The sequence below is a fragment of the Anolis carolinensis genome, unplaced genomic scaffold, assembly GCF_035594765.1.
Source record: "Anolis carolinensis isolate JA03-04 unplaced genomic scaffold, rAnoCar3.1.pri scaffold_7, whole genome shotgun sequence".
Taxonomy (NCBI): Eukaryota; Metazoa; Chordata; class Lepidosauria; order Squamata; family Dactyloidae; genus Anolis; species Anolis carolinensis.
In genome coordinates, this window is record NW_026943818.1 from 14902194 (window position 1) to 14922117 (window position 19924).

Below are 19924 nucleotides of genomic sequence, written 5' to 3' on the forward strand. Positions count from 1 at the left end.
GGATGGGAAGGCCTGGGGGGAAAAAACGCAGAAAAATTGGGGGAAAAACCCTGAAAAAATGGGGGGGGGGGGGGGAAAAAACTTGAAAAAAATGGGAAAAAACTGTTCTCGAGGCCTTTATTCCCCGTTCTCTCCTTTTGGTTCAATGGGACCAAGTTGAATTCAGGGTCATAATAATCGTGTCAATACTTGGAGTCGAACCCCTCGAAAGGCCCTCCTTGTGACACCTGCACGTCAATGTCAGGACTGCGGAACGGCCCCGTTGGTCGAAGCGTTGGCACGGGACGGTCCTTGCGCAACGTGACCCCCACAAAGGGGGTGTTTGGCCCACAGATTGTCCTCTTTTTTGGGGGGGAACCCCTCCCGTTTACTGCCGGCAGGTGTCGTGGAAGGCCTCCAAGGTGCGGAAGTCCCTCCAGGTGGGAGGCAGGCCGTCTTGGAGGAACTTCCCGCAGCGCTGGCAGGGCGCCTGGAAGAGCTTGATGTAACTCCGGAGCCACGTCTGCAAGAGAAGGACGAGAGAGAGAGAGAGTTGCGCTAGAGCCCCAAAACACCTTTTCACCAAAGTAACCCAGTAAGTGGAAGTTTATTTAAAGAAGAGTAGATAGATAGATAGATAGATAGATAGATAGATAGATAGATAGATAGATAGATAGATAGATATGGGCCCGGCCACGTGTTGCTGTGGTGAAGTTGGTGGTATGGGAAATAAAGTATTGAGGAATTAGTGGTAGCAAGTACAGTAGAGTCTCACTTATCCAAGCTAAACGGGCCAGCAGAAGCTTGGCTAAGCGAATATCTTGGATAATAAGGAGGGATTATGGAAAAGCCTATTAAACATCAAATTAGGTTATGATTTTACAAATTAAGCACCAAAACATCATGCTATACAACACATTTGACAGAAAAAGCAGTTCAATACGCAGTAATGTTATGTTGTAATTACTGTATTTATAAATTTAGCAACAAAATATCACGATATCATGGATTGTATTTTTTGAATTTGCTGATATATATATTGGGTAATGAAATTTCGGCCTAGGACAAAACAACAAAACGACACTTCCCAGAAACACTAAACTTGGCAGCACAACCCCTCATCCATGCCTCTACGTTCATACAACAAAAAGAAAAGAAAAATAAAGTCCTTATTAGAGGGAGAGGAAGAATTGCTTTCATCAAATTGCTGCCAATTAGAAGGCTAAGCTTGGTCTCCTAGCAACCCACTCAGCCCAGGAGACAGGCAGAGTTAGGCCTTACTTAGGCCTCTTCCACACTGCCTATAAGATACAGATTATCTGATTTCCCATACCACCATACTTTGCCACAGCAACGCGTGGCCGGGCACAGCTTGTATATCTATATATATAAAAGGGTAATGGAATCACGGCACCGGACAAAACAACAAAACTAAATGCCCCACAACCTCGAAAATTGACAGCACAACCTCTCATCCATGCCTCTACGTTCATACAACAAAAAGAAAAGAAAAATTAAGTCCTAGCCACAGCAACGCGTGGCCAAGCATAGCTATCTATATATATAAAAGGGTAATGGAATCATGGCACCGGACAAAACAACTAAACTAAATGCCCCACAACCTCGAAAACTGACAGCACAACCTCTCATCCACGCCTCTATGTTCATGCAACAAAAATAAAATAAAAATAAAATTCTAACCACAGCAACGCGTGGCCGGGCACAGCTAGTATATATATAAATGTAATGTGCATAATTCCCATGGAGTAAACAACAAAACCACTGGACCAAATCACACCACATTTGGCCACAAAAGACATTAGTCATCCAATCAATCAGCGTGTCAGCAAAAATGGCTAGGCGTGTCAGTGCTGACACGCATGTCATAGGTTGGCCCTCACTGACCTGGACAAACCTTCATCTCCCACATTTCTCTCAGCCTGGACTTCTGGAAGGTTCTCATGAGAACTCATCTCACTTTTTCCAGCTTTGTGGGAACTGGCAGGAGATTCCAAAATAACTCTCTCCAGGCCACTTTTATCCTCCTCTGGACCCTCCGAATGTATCCCAGCATCCCCTTCCTCATCTCCTGAGCACTCAGAATCTGACCTGGCTAGAACAGAAGGAACGTCATAAACGGGAGAAGAAAAGCCAGAGGAAACCTGCCCAAAGCCACAAGGTCACAGGAGCGCTGACGGCCCGCTTTTCTTCCGTGAGCAGAAACAGAACATCCGGCAGAGTTCGTTCGTTCGTGCATCAAAGTGACCTTGTCAATTGACGGTTATATCGGCCGTTCAGGTGCAAAACTGTGCTGATGCTGTGAGTTGTTCGGGGAGGATTTCCTCTGACAGGCAGCCTCCACGTCGGAAACAACATACATTCTGTAGGTTTGTTCTTAAGATGAATTTGTAAGTCGGAAGAGGGACCTTTCTCCAACCATCTATATATCTAAAAGGGTAATGAAATTTCGGCCTAGGACAAAACAACAAAACTACACATCCCGGAAACACCAAACTTGGCAGCACAACCCCTCATCCATGCCTCTACGTTCATACAACAAAAAGAAAAGAAAAATAAAGTCCTCATTAGAGGGAGAGGAAGAATTGTTTTTATCCAACTGCTGCCAGTTAGAAGGCTAACCCTTTACCTATATATATGTACTAGCTGTGCCCGGCCACGCATTGCTGTGGCGAAGTCTGGTGGTCTGGGAAATAAAGTATTGAGGAATTGGTGGTAGTTAAGGTCAAGGGTAAAGGCTTTCCCCTGACAGAGGTTAGCCTTCTAACTGGCAGCAATTGCATAAAAACAATTATTCCTCTCCCTCTTCTTCTTCTTCTCTTTCGCTTCTCCTTCCTCCCTTCCGGAGCTAAAAAGCCTCCTATTATTATTATTATTATTATTATTATTATTATTATTATTATTATTATTATTATTATTATTTATTAGTATAATATTGTATTACAACATAATATTATTATCAATATTATAAGTGTATACAATATATTATATATTTATAAATTATTGTATATTATACTAGCTTTGCCCGGCCACGCGTTGCTGTGGATTATGGGAATCCTTTGTTGGCCAGGTAGATTAGCAGTGAATAGCCTTGCAGTCTCAAAGCCTGGCCGTTTTCTGGAGTAGCTGGAGCTTTTTGTTGTATGAACGTAGAGGCATGGATGAGGGGTTGTGCTGCCAAGTTTAGTGTTTCTGGAATGTGTAGTTTTGTTGTTTTGTCCTAGGCCGAAATTTCATTACCCTTATATATATATATAGATATATATATATACTAGCTGTGTCCGGCCACGCGTTGCTGTGGTGTCGTCCTAAATGGGTTTTTGTTTGTGGAGACAAGGAAGAATGTTGTAATTAGTCACCTTGATTAGCACTGAATGGGCTTGCAGCTTCAAACGTGGTTGTTTCCTCCCTGGGGGAATCCTTTGTTGGGAGGTGTTAGCTGGCTCTGGCTGTTTCCTGTCTGGAATACCCTTATTTTCAGAGTGTTGTTCTTTATTTACTGTCCAGATTGTAGAGTTTTTTAAAATGCTGGCTGCCAGGTTTTGTTCATTTTGATGGTTCCCAAGAATTCAATAATAATAATAATAACAACGACAACGACAACAACTCTGGGCTCCTTCATGTGATGGACTCTGAGGGGGAATCCTTTGTTGGGAGGTGTTAGCTGGGTCTGGTTGTTTCCTGTCTGGAATATGTCTAGCTGTGCTCGGCCACGGCTAATGTCATCAAGTTTCCTGAGGGGGCTCTGCGCATGCGTAGCTTGTAAATTTTGGTTTTGGGGTTTTTTCTGTAATTTGGAGCTAATTTTATAGGGTTTTTTGATGGAAAGACATAGATTGGATGACTATGTCTTTTGTGTCCAAATTTGGTGTGATTTGGTCCAGTGGTTTTGTTGTTTACTCCATGGGAATTATGCCCAGTGTGGAAGCAAAGAAGGAAATATAAAGAACTTTTATTTGTATTATTATGGAAACCTTGTTTCACGCTGGGCTTCTTTCTCGTGCGGATAAACAGCTTCGCTCTCACAGAGCCTCCTCTCACACCAAACTTACACTTATTTATTTATTTAACTCAATGCCAAACTCAAGGAGAGAACACGCAACTTTTTTTTTTTTTAAAAAGGCACTTTCCGAGACAGATCGCTCTGTGCCGTGACGGATGCGCATGAATCTTGTCATCGGCTGAATGATGTCGATAAAGAGAAAATTGTTCTCTGAAGCCGCCGCCTTGATTGAAACAAATCCTCCTCTTCTCTCTCTCTCTCTCTCCATTTCGGCTGTCAATCGCTCTCCCCGAGAAGAAGGAGAAGAACAAAGGCCTGACGGACACCAAACGGCAGGGCTTCTCTTCACGGTGGAAATTTCCCGGAGGTTAAATTCGATGTTTCCTCTCTTTCCGGATAATTACGGCCCCGGTTCCTCCTGTCAAGCAGATTGCACACCTGAAGAGCGAGGCTCCACTGTTATTGGCACTGCCTTGGTGGAGATCGATACCAGACACCTTCGCCCCGGGCAGAACGCGCCCACCCGTCGCTCGGCATTAACCTTCCGGAGGGGCCGGATCCACGGGAACTTTCATCTCGGTCTTTTCATAAATTACCTGTGGTCTTGTGCTTGAGCAAGGCTCCGAACGGAGTTGGGCCTCACCTCAAGCCAGGAGGGTAAGAAAGAATACAACAGAAACACCTTCTCTTCTCCTTCTTCCTCTTTTCTCCTTGTTCTCCTTCCTCTTTTTCTCCTCTTCTCCTTCTTCTTCTCTTCTTCTTTTTCTTCTCCTTCCTCCTCTCTTCTCCTCGTTCTTCTCCCTCTTCTTCTTACCCTTCCTCTCCTCCTCCTCGTTCTTCATCTTCTTTTCCTTTCTCCCTCCTCCTCTCCTTCTTTTTCTTTTGGGAATGAAGCTCATCAGAACAGCATTTGCCCCTGACTGAACCCATTCTAGAGACTCCAAGGCGACGTTGTGATGAGGGCCAATGCTCTCCTGAGACGTGATGTGGACCAGAGATGGCTTTTGGGATGAACATCAAGAGAAGAACCAAGCCTACCACCTTCTTCTCAATGCTGGGACAAGAAGTGAATGTTGGACCAAAGAAGGCCTTCAAAACGGAGGGCACCTACCATGAAGGACCTGACCACCACATCCGGCATTGTGATGAGGGCCAATGCTCTCCTGAAATGTGATGTGGACCAGAGATGGCTTTTGGGATGAACATCAAGAGAAGAACCAAGCCTACCACCTTCTTCTCAATGGTGGGACAAGAAGTGAATGTTGGACCAAAGAAGGCCTTCAAAACGGAGGGCACCTACCATGAAGGACCTGACCACCACGTCCGGCATTGTGATGAGGGCCAATGCTCTCCTGAAATGTGATGTGGACCAGAGATGGCTTTTGGGATGAACATCAAGAGAAGAACCAAGCCCAGCACCTCCTCCTCAATGCTGGGACAAGTCGCAAATGTTGGACCAAAGAAGGCCTTCAAAACGGAGGGGAACCTACCATGAAGGACCTGACCACCACGTCCGGCATCTGGGGCAACTGGTAGTGCAGGAGGGCCGTCGTGGCGTGGTCCGTGACCTGGGGAAAAAAAGGACAACTCATCAGAAAGACCACAAAACAACATCCTTGACATCAGGAACTCATATTCCCATCAAGGTCTCTCCTCTGGACCTTCTTTCTCTGTGAGGAAATGACCCTACAAATTTTCACCCAAGTTGGTCGATATTATCGACGCGGATTGAGAGTGACCCTGCAAGGTTTCGCCCAGAGAGGTCCATATTATCGACACAGATTGACAGTGACCCTAACAAAGTTTTAATTGATGTTGGTCCACACTATCAGCAATGATTGATAGTAAGCCTTCATAAAAGGTTCCGTCCATATTATCAACACTGACTGACATTAACCCTACAAGGTTTCATTCATGCGGGTCCATATTATCAATGATTAACAGTAGACCCTAAAAGATTTTATCCATGTAGCTCCAAATTATCAAGATAGATTGACATTGAACCTATAAGGCTTCATCCATGGAAACCCATATTACGGACACCAATTGACACCGACCCTAGAAGATTTCATTCATGGAAACTCATTATCGACACGCATTGACATTGACCCTACAAGGTTTAATAATAATAATATTAATAATAATATCCTCAGCTGCTGTAAGAAAATCGCACAGACAGACTACAAACAGAGGCACAACTATGTGGCCCAAATGATTCATTGGAACTTATGCCTCAAGTACCACCTCCCAGCAGCAAAGAACTGGTGGGATCACAAACCTGCAAAAGTCTTGGAAAATGAGCACGCAAAGAGACTGTGGGACTCCCGAATCCAAAGTTCTGGAACACAACACACCAGACATCACAGTTGTGGAAAAGAAAAAGGTTTGGATCATGGATGTCGCCATCCCAGGTGACAGTCGCATTGACGAAAAACAACAGGAAAAACTCAGCCGCTATCAGGACCTCAAGATTGAGGTCAAAGACTCTGGCAGAAACCAGTGCAGGTGGTCCCGGTGGTGAGGGGCACACTGGGTGCCGTGCCAAAAAATCTCAGCAGGCATTTGGAAACAATAGACATTGACAAAATCACGATCTGCCAACTGCAAAAGGCCACCCGACTGGGATCTGCACGCATCATCCGAAAATACATCACACAGTCCTAGACACTTGGGAAGTGTTCGACTTGTGGTTTTGTGATACGAAATCCAGCATGTCTATCTTGTTTGCTGTGTCATAATAATAATAATAGTAGCAACAACAACAACATCAAGCATGAACATGTGAAAAGTGTGGTCAGCAAAGAATACACACAAAGGGTCAGAAAATTCTCAAAAGCAAGCTCAATGGAGGCAACACTAACACGGCCATAAACACCTGGGCCATACCTGTCATAAGATATGCTGATGGTATTATAAATTGGACACAGGTGGAACTGGACAACTTGGACAGAAAAACAAGAAAACTCAAGACCATTCATCATTCCCTGCACCCTCGCAGCGATGTTGACCGGCTATATCTGCCTAGAAGATCAGGGGGCAGAGGACTCTTGCAAGTCAAACAAGCAGTCAAGAAGAAGAACATGCCCTGGCAGAATATGTCAAGCAAAGTGAAGAACCTGCTTTGATTGATGTCAAAAATCAGAAACTCCTCAAAGCACAGCAGACAAAAAGCCAGTACAAGAAAACCGCACTACAAACTAGAGCAGAATCAGTACAAGAAAACCACACTACAAACTAGAGCAGAATCAGTACAAGAAAACCGCACTACAAACTAGAGCAGAATCAGTACAAGAAAACCGCACTACAAACTAGAGCTGACAACTGGCACCACAAAACATTGCATGGAAAGTTCCTTGACAAAATTGAAGGAAAAGCTGACAAGGAGAAGACCTGGCTCTGGCTCACGAATGGGACCCTGAAGAAGGAGACAGAAGGCCTGATCCTGGAAGTCCTCATCTCTGCTGCTGGCAAAATATTGACACAGCTGACGCACGGCTCCATTTGTACAGCAAACTCCTTGAATTAAGAGCGCCAAAGAGCTTTCAAGAGGGTCGTTAACATAATTAGTGGCATCGAGGGCTGCGGTTCCGGGCTCGGAGGGCCGTGGAGAGCCATTCCCGTCACTCTCGGCCCGCCGGCAAAGCCCGGGCTCGATTTATGGAGCCTCTCAAGTGGGAAACTCTTCAGCAAGGCTCCAGGCAGAAGTCCACACTTCCGCCGGCTCCCTCTTTCCTCCCCAAATCTTTAAAATCTAAATTAGTCCCACTTGCTTCCATCTAATTTTGCAGACTTTCTTGCCACTGTGACGGAGGGAAAGGAAGTCATTTCCCCTCTGGCCATTCACTTTAATTTCAGTATTACGGCAGTAAATTGTAGTGGGTTGTGTCACCATTATTATTATTATTAGAATTATCATCTTCTTCATCATGACGTAGAATTACTCTTATGTATTATTATTATTATCCTCATCATCAGCATCATGATGTAGTATTATTATATATAATTATTATCATCATCATCATTATGATGTAGCATTATTATGTACTGGCTTGGGTATACAGCGATGATTTGGTGTCACCCCAAAGGAGATCCATCAGAGAACGCAAGCAGTTTATGGGGATTGTGTTGATGTGAGTCCTGTGCATCGTTGGGCGAGTAAGTTTAAAGATGTTGAAGTGGGAAAATCGGACTTGCGTGACAAACACACAGTCGGACGTCCTGTGACAGCAGCCACCGAGTGTTACAAGCAAAAGGTTGACAGATTGATTCAGGACGATCGTCGTACCACTCGGAGAGAAATTTCACGCAATTTCACAAGAACATGTGAGTCACATGATTGCTTTGCTTGGCTATCGGAAGATCTGTGCACGACGGGGACTGTGAGACGTTGGTTCCGGAAACAGAGTGTCGACTTCTTCTGTGACGGCTTCAGAAAACTTGTTCATCGTTGGCAGAAATATATCCGATTGGCTATCGGAAGATCTGTGCACGATGGGGACTGTGAGACGTTGGTTCCAGAAACAGTGTCGACTTCTTCTGTGACGGCTTCAGAAAACTTGTTCATCATTGGCAGAAATGAATCTAATTGTGGGAAAGTGAATAGTGGTTGTTAAAGAGTACATTCTAAGGATTATTTCTGTGTTTGGTTTATTAAAATACTAGCTGTGCCCGGCACGGCGTTGCTGTGGCTTTTTTAGGTGGTTCCGTGTCTTAGAGGGGGGATTCCTTTGTTGGGAGGTGTTAGGTGGCCCTGATTGTTTCCTGGGTGGAATTCCTTTGTTTTCAGAGTGTTGCTCTTTATTTTGTGTTTTGAGATGAGGGAGTGATGAGTACCAAATGGGTTTGGACCTTCAAAGAGTGGGTGTTTCCCTGTTTGGGGGGGGGGAGGAATCCTTTGTTGAGCGTAAGAATGTAGAGACGTGGATGAGGGGTTGTGTTGTCAATTTTCTAGGTTGGGGGGCCTTTAGTTTTGTTGTTTTGCCCAGTGGAGCGACGCCGTTATCCTTTTATATATATAGACTAGCTGTGCCCGGCCAGGCGTTGCTGTGGCTAGGACTTAATTTTTCTTTTCTTTTTGTTGTATGAACGTAGAGGCGTGGATGAGAGGTTGTGCTGTCAATTTTCGAGGTTGTGGGGCATTTAGTTTAGTTGTTTTGTCCAGTGCCGTGATTCCATCGCCCTTTTATATATATAGACTAGTTGCCCGGCCAGGCGTTGCTGTGGCGTTGTCTGGTGGTGTTGGTGAGAAATTGTTGAAGTAGTGGTGGTATTGAATGTCTGTTGTATGGTTGTCTTTATGTTTAGTATGCACACTAAAGTGGATAATATGGCAGTGTGGAGTCAAAATAATCCAGTTCAAAGCAGATAATATAAGATTCTAAATGGGTTATATAGCTGTGTGGAAGGGCCTTGAGTCTACACTGCCATATAATCCAGTTCAAATCTGCTAATCTGTATTTTATAGGCAGTGTGGAAGAGGCCTAACTTTGCCTGTCCCCTGGGCTGAGTGGGTTCCTAGGAGACCAAGTGGGCAGAGCTTAGCCTTCTAACTGGCAGCAATTGGATAAAAACAATTATTCATCTCCCTCTAATTAGGACTTTATTTTTCTTTTCTTTTTGTTGTATGAACGTAGAGGCGTGGATGAGAGGTTGTGCTATCAATTTTCGAGGTTGTGGGGCATTTAGTTTAGTTGTTTTGTCCGGTGCCATGATTCCATTACCCTTTTATATATATAGACTAGCTGTGCCCAGCCACGCGTTGCTGTGGCTAGGACTTAATTTTTCTTTTCTTTTTGTTGTATGAACGTAGAGGCGTGGATGAGAGGTTGTGCTGTCAATTTTCGAGGTTGTGGGGCATTTAGTTTAGTTGTTTTGTCCGGTGCCGTGATTCCATTACCCTTTTATATATATAGATTCCCATCCAAACCCAAGTAGCGAAGGCGGAGGCATTACTTTTCATTCAACCCTCGTATTGCCAACAAGGAAGCCGCTCCCTTGCAAAATCCTCTTGCAGGGAAAGAACAGCAGAAGGGACAGTGAGTGTCCTTTCCTCTGGTTTCTTCTCAAGCTCTTCCGTCACAAAGTAGAAGAGACGGAGACGTAAACACAACATGATTAGCATCCGAGTCGGTTGGGACGGCCGCAGACAACAGGGCCCTCGGTGCCTCCGACTAATGAGATTCCTCCGGGAGATCAAAGCGGCAAAAAAAAAGGCTCGGCTGGCTGGCGCACAAATTGTGCATTTTTCTGAGCAACTGCGACCGCGGAGAAAGGCAAAGCGCGGATCAAAAGATGAACTAACGGGGATCAACTCTGCAAGGAAACATTACAACGGGGAGCCCAGCCCCACCACTAACGCTTCCCTATCCTTTCATGCACACGTTCCTTCCAAAGGAAGGCCGCCAGAAGGCCCTCGTCCTCCTCCAAAGGAAGGGGAGCCATTAACCGACGGTTTCACACAACACAAGGGAGGCATCTGCTCCAAATGGTCCTTCCACTTGCATTTGAGAAGTTCCAGAGGGTTGGACTGGATAGTCTCTGGGCGCCCCTTCCAACTCCGGGGGCCTTTGCTCTTAATTCAAGGAGTTTGCAAAATGCGGAGTTTTGCGTTGGAATTTTGCAAAAAGTGGAGTTTTGTGTTGGTATTTTGCAAAAAGTGGAGTTTTGTGTTGGAATTTTGCAAAAGGGTTTTTTGGATTTCTTTTTTGCAAAAACGGGGGTTTTGTTTTGGAATTTTTGCAAAATTTCGCAAAATGTGGGGTTTTGTGTTGGAATTTTTCAAAAAGGTTTTTTGGGGGAATTTTTTGCAAAAGGTGGGGTTTTATGTTGGAATTTTTCAAAATGCGGGGTTTCGTTTTGGAATTTTTGCAAAATGCAGGGTTTCGTGTTAGAATTTCACAAAATGCAGGGTTTTGTTTTGGAATTTTTGCAAAATGCGGGGTTTCGTGTTGGAATTTCACAAAATGCAGGGTTTTGTTTTGGAATTTTTGCAAAATGCGGAGTTTCGTGTTGGAATTTCACAAAATGCAGGGTTTTGTCTTGGAATTTTTGCAAAATGCGGGGTTTTGTTTTGGAATTTTTGCAAAATGTGGGGTTTTTATTTTGAAGCCTTGGATTCTTTCACCCCATTCCTCCCAAACCTGCTAATGCCTATGAGGCTGCATGGCCATCTGTGTGTGTGGAGGGGGAGGGGCTTTGATTGTCATTTATGGCACCAAGGGGTTGGACTGGGTGGGCTTTGGGAGCCCCTTCCAATTCTAAGGAGTCTTAGATTCTTTCGCCCAATTTCTCTGTGAACCCGCTGATGCCTATGTGGCTGCATGGCCATCTGTGTGGCTTTGAATGTGCTTTATGGCCCAAAGGGGTTGGACTGGATGTCCTTTGGGGGTCTCTTCTTACGCTGGGATTCTATGATTCCGTAGCCGTTTCTCCACGAACTTGGCAACTCTATGAGGCTGGGAGGCCATCTGTCAGGGAGGGTTTTGACTGTGGCAGAAATGGGGCTGGACTAGATGTCCTTTGGGGGTCCCTTTGGACTCTTGAATGTTTCTTCACATGCAGCCCGGCTTCCACTCCCAATGTCTCTATGCTGAGAAGCCAAGAGGGTCGGGGAAACTATCGCTTTCGGAAAGGCTTCTCCAGGTGAGCGCCCGTGGCACCTGTGGAGCCGGAAATGTCAGGGGAGAGCTTTGTCTCCGCGGCCTGCCTGCCTTTCTTTCTTTCTTTCTTTCTTTCTTTCTTTCTTTCTTTCTTTCTTTCCCTGCCTTGTGCCGCTCTCCTCCTTCCTGCTGCTCCATTCAGGCCGCTCTGAATCCCTTTGGGGTCTCCTCCTTGACCCGCCTCGGCACTCACATTTCGGGAGAAAGAAAAACAACCGCCAGCAGGAAACCTTTCTTTTCTGGAAGGAAAGAAAAGAACGGGGACGCTGCGGCATTTCGGGAAAGAATAGGGGGCAAAGGTGGGCGAGAAGCAGGGTGAGCTCCACAGGTGCAACGGCCGCTCACCTGGAGAAGCTTTTCCGAAAGCGATTGTTTCCCCGATCCTCTCGGCTGTCTGGCCATGTTCCAGAAGCATTCTCTCCTGACGTTTCACCCACATCTATGGCAGGCATCCTCAGAGGTTGTGAGGTATGGAGAAAACTAGGCAAGGCAGGTAAATATATATCTGTGGAGAGTCCAGGGTGTGACAAGAGTCCTTTGTCAATTGGAAGTCAGCGTTAATGTTGCAGCGTAATTGGAAAATCAGAACAGTAGATGGGAAACAAGGATTCCTCTACAAAAGAAGCAGCCTGGCAGCAAATCTTTGATTGAGGTGCTACTCCAGCTACTCCAGAAAACAGCCAGGCTTTGAGGCTGCAAGACTATTCACTGCTATTCCACCTGGCCAACAAATGATTCTCGTAAGCCACAGCAACGCGTGGCTGGACAAAGCTAGTTAGTAATAAAACACTATTAGTTAGTGTAATGTGAAGACCTGTGAGAGAGGGGATGAGTGCCTCTCCCATAAGAAAGTGATCATTAGTGGGAAGCATTATTGATGAAGGATTACCGCCCGGGCTCGGTCCTGGGCTGCTTTGCATTGGGCTCGGAAGACATTTCCAGAAGAAAGGGAAGGGAAAGAGCAGCCTAATCCCCCGTAATCCTTACCTGCCTGGGGAGGAAGGGGCAAAAACCACCCGGGGGGCCCAAGGCCTCCCTTTGATCTGCAGGACTCGTCCGTCACGAGTTGCAAACCTGTTGCATTAAAACACGCCTCCCTGTTTTGCAAACAACAGATACTTGCCTTCTGAAACACCTGGTAGTTGGACTTGGACCATATGTCGAGCTGCGGAGAGAAAAACGGCACAGATTAGTATACGTTGCATTATTTTAGAGCCGTTTCAACGCAAGAGGAAAGACATTTCATTCCAACTTTTCACAAAGACCGGTTGAAGGGATCAGGGAGACTCAAATGCTTATTTTTGAGTCAGTTTAAAATAAGTTTGGTGACTTATTTTAAGGTAGTCTGTCTCCTGATAAGGAACAGATAATCTGTGATTGTAATTCACAGGGTGACTGCCGTTTAGAGCAGTAGAGAAAGAAGTGACATTTTAAGGAATTTGAAACACCTCATTCTAGCTTTGCAACTGTTAGCTAAAGTGCCTCTAAAGAGAAAGTTACTGTAACCATTAAGTTTTGTGCCTGAATACACGTGTTATTGTTCTTTCAAACATCTCAGTTTCTGTCATATATATACAGTAGAGTCTCACTTATCCAACGCTCGCTTATCCAACGTTCTAGATTATCCAACGCATTTTTGTAGTCAATGTTTTCAATATATCGTGATATTTTGGTGCTAAATTCATAAATACAGTAATTACTACATAGCATTACTGCGTATTGAACTACTTTTTCTGCCAAATTTGTTGTCTAACACGATGTTTTGGTGCTTCATTTGTGAAATCATAACCTAATTTGATGTTTAATAGGCTTTTCCTTAATCCCTCCTTATTATCCAACATATTCGCTTATCCAACATTCTGCCGGCCCGTTTATGTTGGATAAGTGAGACTCTACTGTATTTACCATCAAAAGCAAGCAAGAAGAAGGAAGAAAAACAAAATTTAAAAGGTCTCTTCTCTGAGACAGCTAGTATCTACATCTTCCCATAGTGGTGGCAAGAGTTGATAATCCCCTTTTACATCTGGTGGCCGCATTATAAACATCTTTACATTTGGTGGCAGCGTTTAAATAAAAAACATCTTTACACTGGTGGCAGCGGTTATATTATCTATATATACAAAAGGGTAATGAAATTTCAGCCTAGGACAAAACAACAAAACGACACATCCCAGAAACACTAAACTTGGCAGCACAACCCGTCATCCTTGCCTCTACGTTCATACAACAAAAGGTAAAGAAACATAAAGTCCTAATTAGAGGGGGACGAATAATTGTTTTTATCCAATTGCTGCCAGTTAGAAGGCTAAGCTCCGCCCACTTGGTCTCCTAGCAACCCACTCAGCCTGGGGGACAGGCAGAGTTAGGCCTCACTTAGGCCTCTTCCGCACTGCCTATAAAATACAGATTATCTGATTTTAACTGGATTATATAGCAGTGCAGACTCAAGGCCCTTCCACACAGCTATATAACCCATTTATAATCTTATATTATCTGCTTTGCACTGGATTATCTTGAGTCCACACTGCCATATAATCCACTTCAGTGTGCATTTTATACAGCTGTGTAGAAGGGGCCTCATATAATCCAGTTCTAAGCAGATAATATAAGATACTTTATTTCCCATACCACCAGACTTCGTCACAGCAATGCGTGGCCGGGCACAGCTAGTAATATAATATAATATACTAGCTGTGCCCGGCCACGTGTTGCTGTGGCGAAGTCTGGTGGTATGGGAAACAAAGTATTGAGGAATTGGTGGTAGTTGAGGTAAAGGGTAAAGGTGTAGAGTACAGATAATCGAGTTAAAGCAGATAACATAAGATTATAAATGGGTTATATAGCTGTGTGGAAGGGCCTTGAGTCTACACTGCCATATAATCCAGTTAAAATGTGATAATTTGTATTTTATAGGCAGTGTGGAAGAGGCCTAAGTGAGGCCTAACTCTGCCTGTCCCCTGGGTGAGTGGGTTGCTAGGAGACCAAGTGGGCGAAGCTTAGTCTTCTAACTGGCAGCAATTGGATAAATACACTTATTCGTCTCCCTCTAATTAGGACTTTATTTTTCTTTTCTTTTTGTTGTATGAACGTAGAGGCATGGATGAGGGGTTGTGTTGTCAATTTTCAAGGTTGTGGGGTGTTTAGTTTTGTTGTTTTGGCGGTCGCCAGGATTCCATCACTCTTTTATATATATAGATAATGACATCGCTCCACCGGGCAAAACAACAAAACTAAAGGCCCCCCAACCTAGAAAATTGACAACACAACCCCTCATCCACGTCTCTACGTTCTTACGCTCAACAAAGGATCCCCCTCCCAAACAGGGAAACACCCACTCTTTGAAGGTCCAAACCCATTCGGTACTCATCACTCTTTCATCTCAAAACACAAAATAAAGAGCAACACTCTGAAAACAAAGGAATTCCACCCAGGAAACAATCAGGGCCACCTAACACCTCCCAACAAAGGATTTCCCCCCCTAAGACATGGAACCACCTAAAAAAAGCCACAGCAACGCGTGGCCGGGCACAGCTAGTATAATATATAAATAAAAAAACAACAACGTCTCTTCTCCGCACCCCACCTCGATGAGCTTCCTACGATTCCCATGTCGGTGGCCAAATGTCTACGTTTATTCTTGTCTGCGCGGAAATGTTTGCATCCTGGAACAAATCGGCCTGCGAAGTTCTTCCTTGCTTTGAACTGGGCCACCCAGTCCGTCAGAAGAGAACGGCCAGGGGGTGATGGGACTCGGTTGGGAGGCCTGGGGTGGACACTGCTCACCTGCGCCAGGTAAGCGGGAGTCCACCTGGGCTATGCTAATTAGTTAATGATACAGATCTACATGTACACGGAACGGCTCTGGCTCGCAGCGAAAGAGAAGCGAGGAGGAGGCGGCAGTGGCAGCGGCACAGCGGAATCAAAGGGAAGCTTCAAAGCCGGCCGGCAGTGTCTGGGGAGTCATTTCTGATCCCGGCCTGCTCCCCACTTCAAAGCGGGAGGCGTCTGGGCGAGGGGAGGGGCGGGCGCTCGGATCCGATCCCTCTAATAAAGGTTGGCACCGGCCCCGCTTGATATCGTGCGCTGGGAACATTTTGATTCGTTGGGCGCCTTTGAAACCATTTCAGACGACCTTCAGGAAAAGCCGCTCCCCCCGCCCCCCAATTCGCATGCAGAGGAGGGCCGCAAAACGGCGCGTTCAGCAGCTTTTTTTTCGGTTACAAATGTGCGCCTTGATTGAAAGTGAAAAGTTGAAGAATAATAGACCTGCAACAATGCCTTGTTTAGCGCCACCCCGCCCGCCCGCCTGCCCGATTCCTCAAAACCTTGGAGAGCCCGGAATTGGATTACACGAGGCCTCTCCGGCCTCCCGCCCAAGGAACGACTGCTCGGCACTTGCGCTTGTTATTCATTTTATTCAGTCCTTTCTTTCTTTCTTTTTTCCTTTCTCTCCGTATGATTCAGGGTTTTGTTTTTGTTTTTTAACGAAAGGACAAGAGGAAAAGCGGAGAGACTTCTTCTGCATTATGACGCCAGGCTAGGCAACCCCTCGTGGCAACTCTAGGCTTCTCTCAAAAACATCTACTAAGCATGGGATGGGACCAAGCTAAGGTCCACATCAGACAACGGATCCTGGATACAGAGCGACAATCTGATTTAGTTTGCTCTCCAGTCTTTAACATTAGTGCAGACAACAGATATACCATCACTCCCATGGCTTATTTAACAAACCTGGAGGTGCCTAATCATCGTAAAGTCTTCACTCTTGCAAGATGTCACGCCCTCCCATCAGCAGTACTGGAGGGGAGGTACCGGAAGACCCCTGCTCTGGAAAGACTATGCCCTTGTGAGTCTGGCCATATCGAAACTATCGAGCACGTGCTCCTCCAGTGTATGTTTTATAGAGATATTAGAATCAATTTCATCACTCCTTGGCTTTTAAAACATCCAGGCCGCACTGAAAGATACTACACCTCTCTGCTGCTCTCAGACTCCTGTTCTGCAATAACCTATCGTGTCGCCAGGTTCTGTGCGGCAGCAATTTCCATCAGACGGACGATGACTGACCCCACAGGGTTATATTAACTTTGCGCTGTCCAAGGCGGCTTTCGTGGCTGTGAGTTTTCCGGGCTGTAGGGCCAGGTTCCTGCAGCATTCTCTCCTGACGTTCCGCCTGTATCTGTGGCTAATGGCATCTTCAGAGGTTCTGTTGGAAGTGAGGCAAGTGGAGTGTCTATATACCCATGGAATAACACCCAGGGTGTGCGATATCTATATATATAAAAGAGTGATGGCATCACGGCAGTGGACAAAACAATAAAAGTAAACACCCCACAACCTCGAAAATTGACAGCACAACCCCTCATCCATGCCTCTAGGTTGATACAACAAAAAGAAAAGAAAAATAAAGTCCTAATTAGAGGGAGAGAAATAATTGTTTTTATCCAATTGCTGCCAGTTAGAAGGCTAAGCTGCGCTCACTTGGTCTCCTAGCAACCCACTCAGCCCAGGGGACCCTTTACCTTAACTACCACCAATTCCTCAATACTTTGTTTCCCATACCACCATACTTTGCCACAGCAATGTGTGTGTGTGTGTGTGTGTGTGTGTGTGTGTGTGTGTGTATATATATATATAAATATATGGAATAATGTCCAGAGTGTGTGTGTATTGATATATATAAAAAGGGTAATGGAATTTCGTCCTAGGACAAAACAACAAAACTACACATCCCAGAAACACTAAACTTGGCAGCACAACCCCTCATCCATGCCTCTACGTTCATACAACAAACAGCTCCACCTACTCCAGAAAACAGCCAGGCTTTGAGACTGCAAGGCTGTTCACTGCTATTCCATAAGGATTCCCATAAGCCACAGCAATGTGTGGCCGGGCAAAGCTAGTCTATATATATATAAAGGGTAATGGAATTTCGTCCTAGGACAAAACAACAAAACTACACATCCCAGAAACACTAAACTTGGCAGCACAACCCCTCATCCATGCCTCTACGTTCATACAACAAACAGCTCCAGCTACTCCAGAAAACGGCCAGGCTTTGAGACTGCAAGGCTATTCACTGCTATTCCACCTGGCCAACAAAGGATTCCCATAAGCCACAGCAACGCGTGGCTGGGCAAAGCTAGTATATATATATATATATTTCATACATATACATACATACACGCGCACACACATACATACATCCCTGTAGAATAATGTCCAGGGTGTGTGTGTGTATTATACACACACACACACACACACACACACATATTTATATGGAATAATGTCCGGGGTGTTTGTATTATATATATATATATATATATATATATATATATATATACACACACACACACACACACACACACACAGTAGAGTCTCACTTATCCAACGTAAACGGGCCAGCAGAACGTTGGATAAGCGAATATGTTGGATAATAAGGAGAGATTAAGGAAAAGCCTATTAAACATCAAATTAGGTTATGATTTTACAAATTAAGCACCAAAACATCATGTTATACAACAAATTTGACAGAAAAAGTAGTTCAATACGCAGTCATGCTATGTAGTAATTACTGTATTTACCAATTTAGCACCAAAATATCACAATATATTGAAAACATTGACTACAAAAATGGCTTGGATAATCCAGAAGCTTGGATAAGCGAGGCTTGGAAAAATAATGTCCTAATTAGAGGTAGAGGAATAATTGTTTTTATCCAATTGCTGCCAGTTAAAAGGCTAAGCGCTGCCCACTTGATCTCCTAGCAACCCACTCAGCCATTTAATGGTGCCCAGGGCCGCTTCAATCACACTGCCTATAAAATACAGATTAGCATATTTGAACTGGATTATATGGCAGTGTAGACTCGCAAGATCTCACAGAAATCTCGCGACATCTCACAGAAATCTCGCAAGATCTCACAGAAATCTCGCGACATCTCACAGAAATCTCGCAAGATCTCACAGAAATCTCGCGACATCTCACAGAAATCACGCGACATCTCACAGAAATCTCGCAAGATCTCACAGAAATCTCGCGACATCTCACAGAAATCTTGCGATATTTTGCGAGATGTCACGAAATCCCGCGAGGTTACAAAATACTTTCTTGTTCTACTGCGAGCAACCCAATGGTCGCCGCCGCTACCGCCGCCGCCGCCTCCACCGCCGCTTCGAGAGCGGCCAGGAAGGGGCTCCAATGAAGAACTGGGCCTGCCCCACGCCAAGCCGGGCCCTCTTGGATGTCTACCGATCGGACGCCTTTCTCGTACCAAATTCAAGGCGCTTCTTCCACGAGAAGAGGAAGCGGAGCCGAGGGACTGGGGGGTCAATGCGTAGCCCAGCGCTGCGTGTTCGAGGCGCGTTCCGCCTTTGAAAGGAAAAGAAAGGAAACCACACTCCCGTCCTCATTATAACATGGCCTATGGGTGTCAAGTGCTCGTCTGCTTATAATGAAGCTTATATTTTAATGGGTTTGGTCGTAAGAGGGGGAGAGGGAGGGAGGGAGGGGAAGGTGAGCCTTGGCGGGCGCCTCAGCGCAGACGGAGCCCAGCGCACCGTGAAGGCTGTCGGGTCCCATTAAGATCTCTTTAGGCGCCATATGGAGAGCGCCGAGTCGGGAGAGGATACAGCAGGCCGAACGCCTCCGCAAGGCCACCGTCCCACCCAGACTCCTCGGCCCACCCACCCCCCGTCTTGTCGAAACTGGAACAAGATTTCCCAACGGCCGGAAAAAAAGAACATTCAAGGAATCCGGGCCGAGAACACTTTGAGGAGAACAAGAAGGAAAAGATTCCCCGTCTGCCAATGCTAATGAGGCAACAGGGGTCTAAGGTGATGGATTAGAAATTCAAGCGAGCGAGCAGATGTTTGGGGAAGACTGGGGGAAACCACAATAACAGGCAAGCAAGCAAGCAAACAAACAACGGGGTCTGCCTAATTGCAGCCCCAGTTTCCCCCATGCACTCTTTGGTCAGAATGCATAAAAAGAGCAAAGCAAAGGGATACACTGCGCTCCTGCGATCCTTGGGTGTCTAAATGTATAAAAAGAGCTAAACGAAGGGATACACTTGTGTTATTATTATTATTATTATCATTATTATTATTATTTTATGACACAGCAAACAGATATGCTGGATTTCATATCACAAAATCACAAGTCGAACACTTCCCAAGTGTCTAGGACTGTGTGATGTATTATTATTATTATTATTATTATTATTATTATTATTATTATTATTATTATTATTTTATTGTGTCACAGC

The 19924-nt window shown here is 45.1% G+C and overlaps 1 protein-coding gene across 2 annotated transcripts in view; it reads right to left on the reverse strand.

Annotated features, from left to right (window-relative positions):
• Nucleotides 1-235: 235 nt before the first annotated feature.
• The window catches only part of med27 (mediator complex subunit 27), a 92177-nt gene continuing 72488 nt past the window's right edge, over nt 236-19924 (reverse strand). Inside the window, exons 6-8 of one of the 2 annotated variants that reach the window (XM_062959178.1) lie at nt 12782-12823; nt 5491-5568; nt 236-502 (exon numbers count right to left, since the gene is read on the reverse strand). In XM_062959178.1, the coding sequence (XP_062815248.1) occupies nt 368-502; nt 5491-5568; nt 12782-12823 (255 nt within the window). In that variant the 3' untranslated portion in view covers nt 236-367. Of the gene's footprint in view, nt 503-5490; nt 5569-12781; nt 12824-18931; nt 19030-19924 lie in introns of those variants that run through there. The other variant, XR_010000092.1, reaches the window with a different exon arrangement.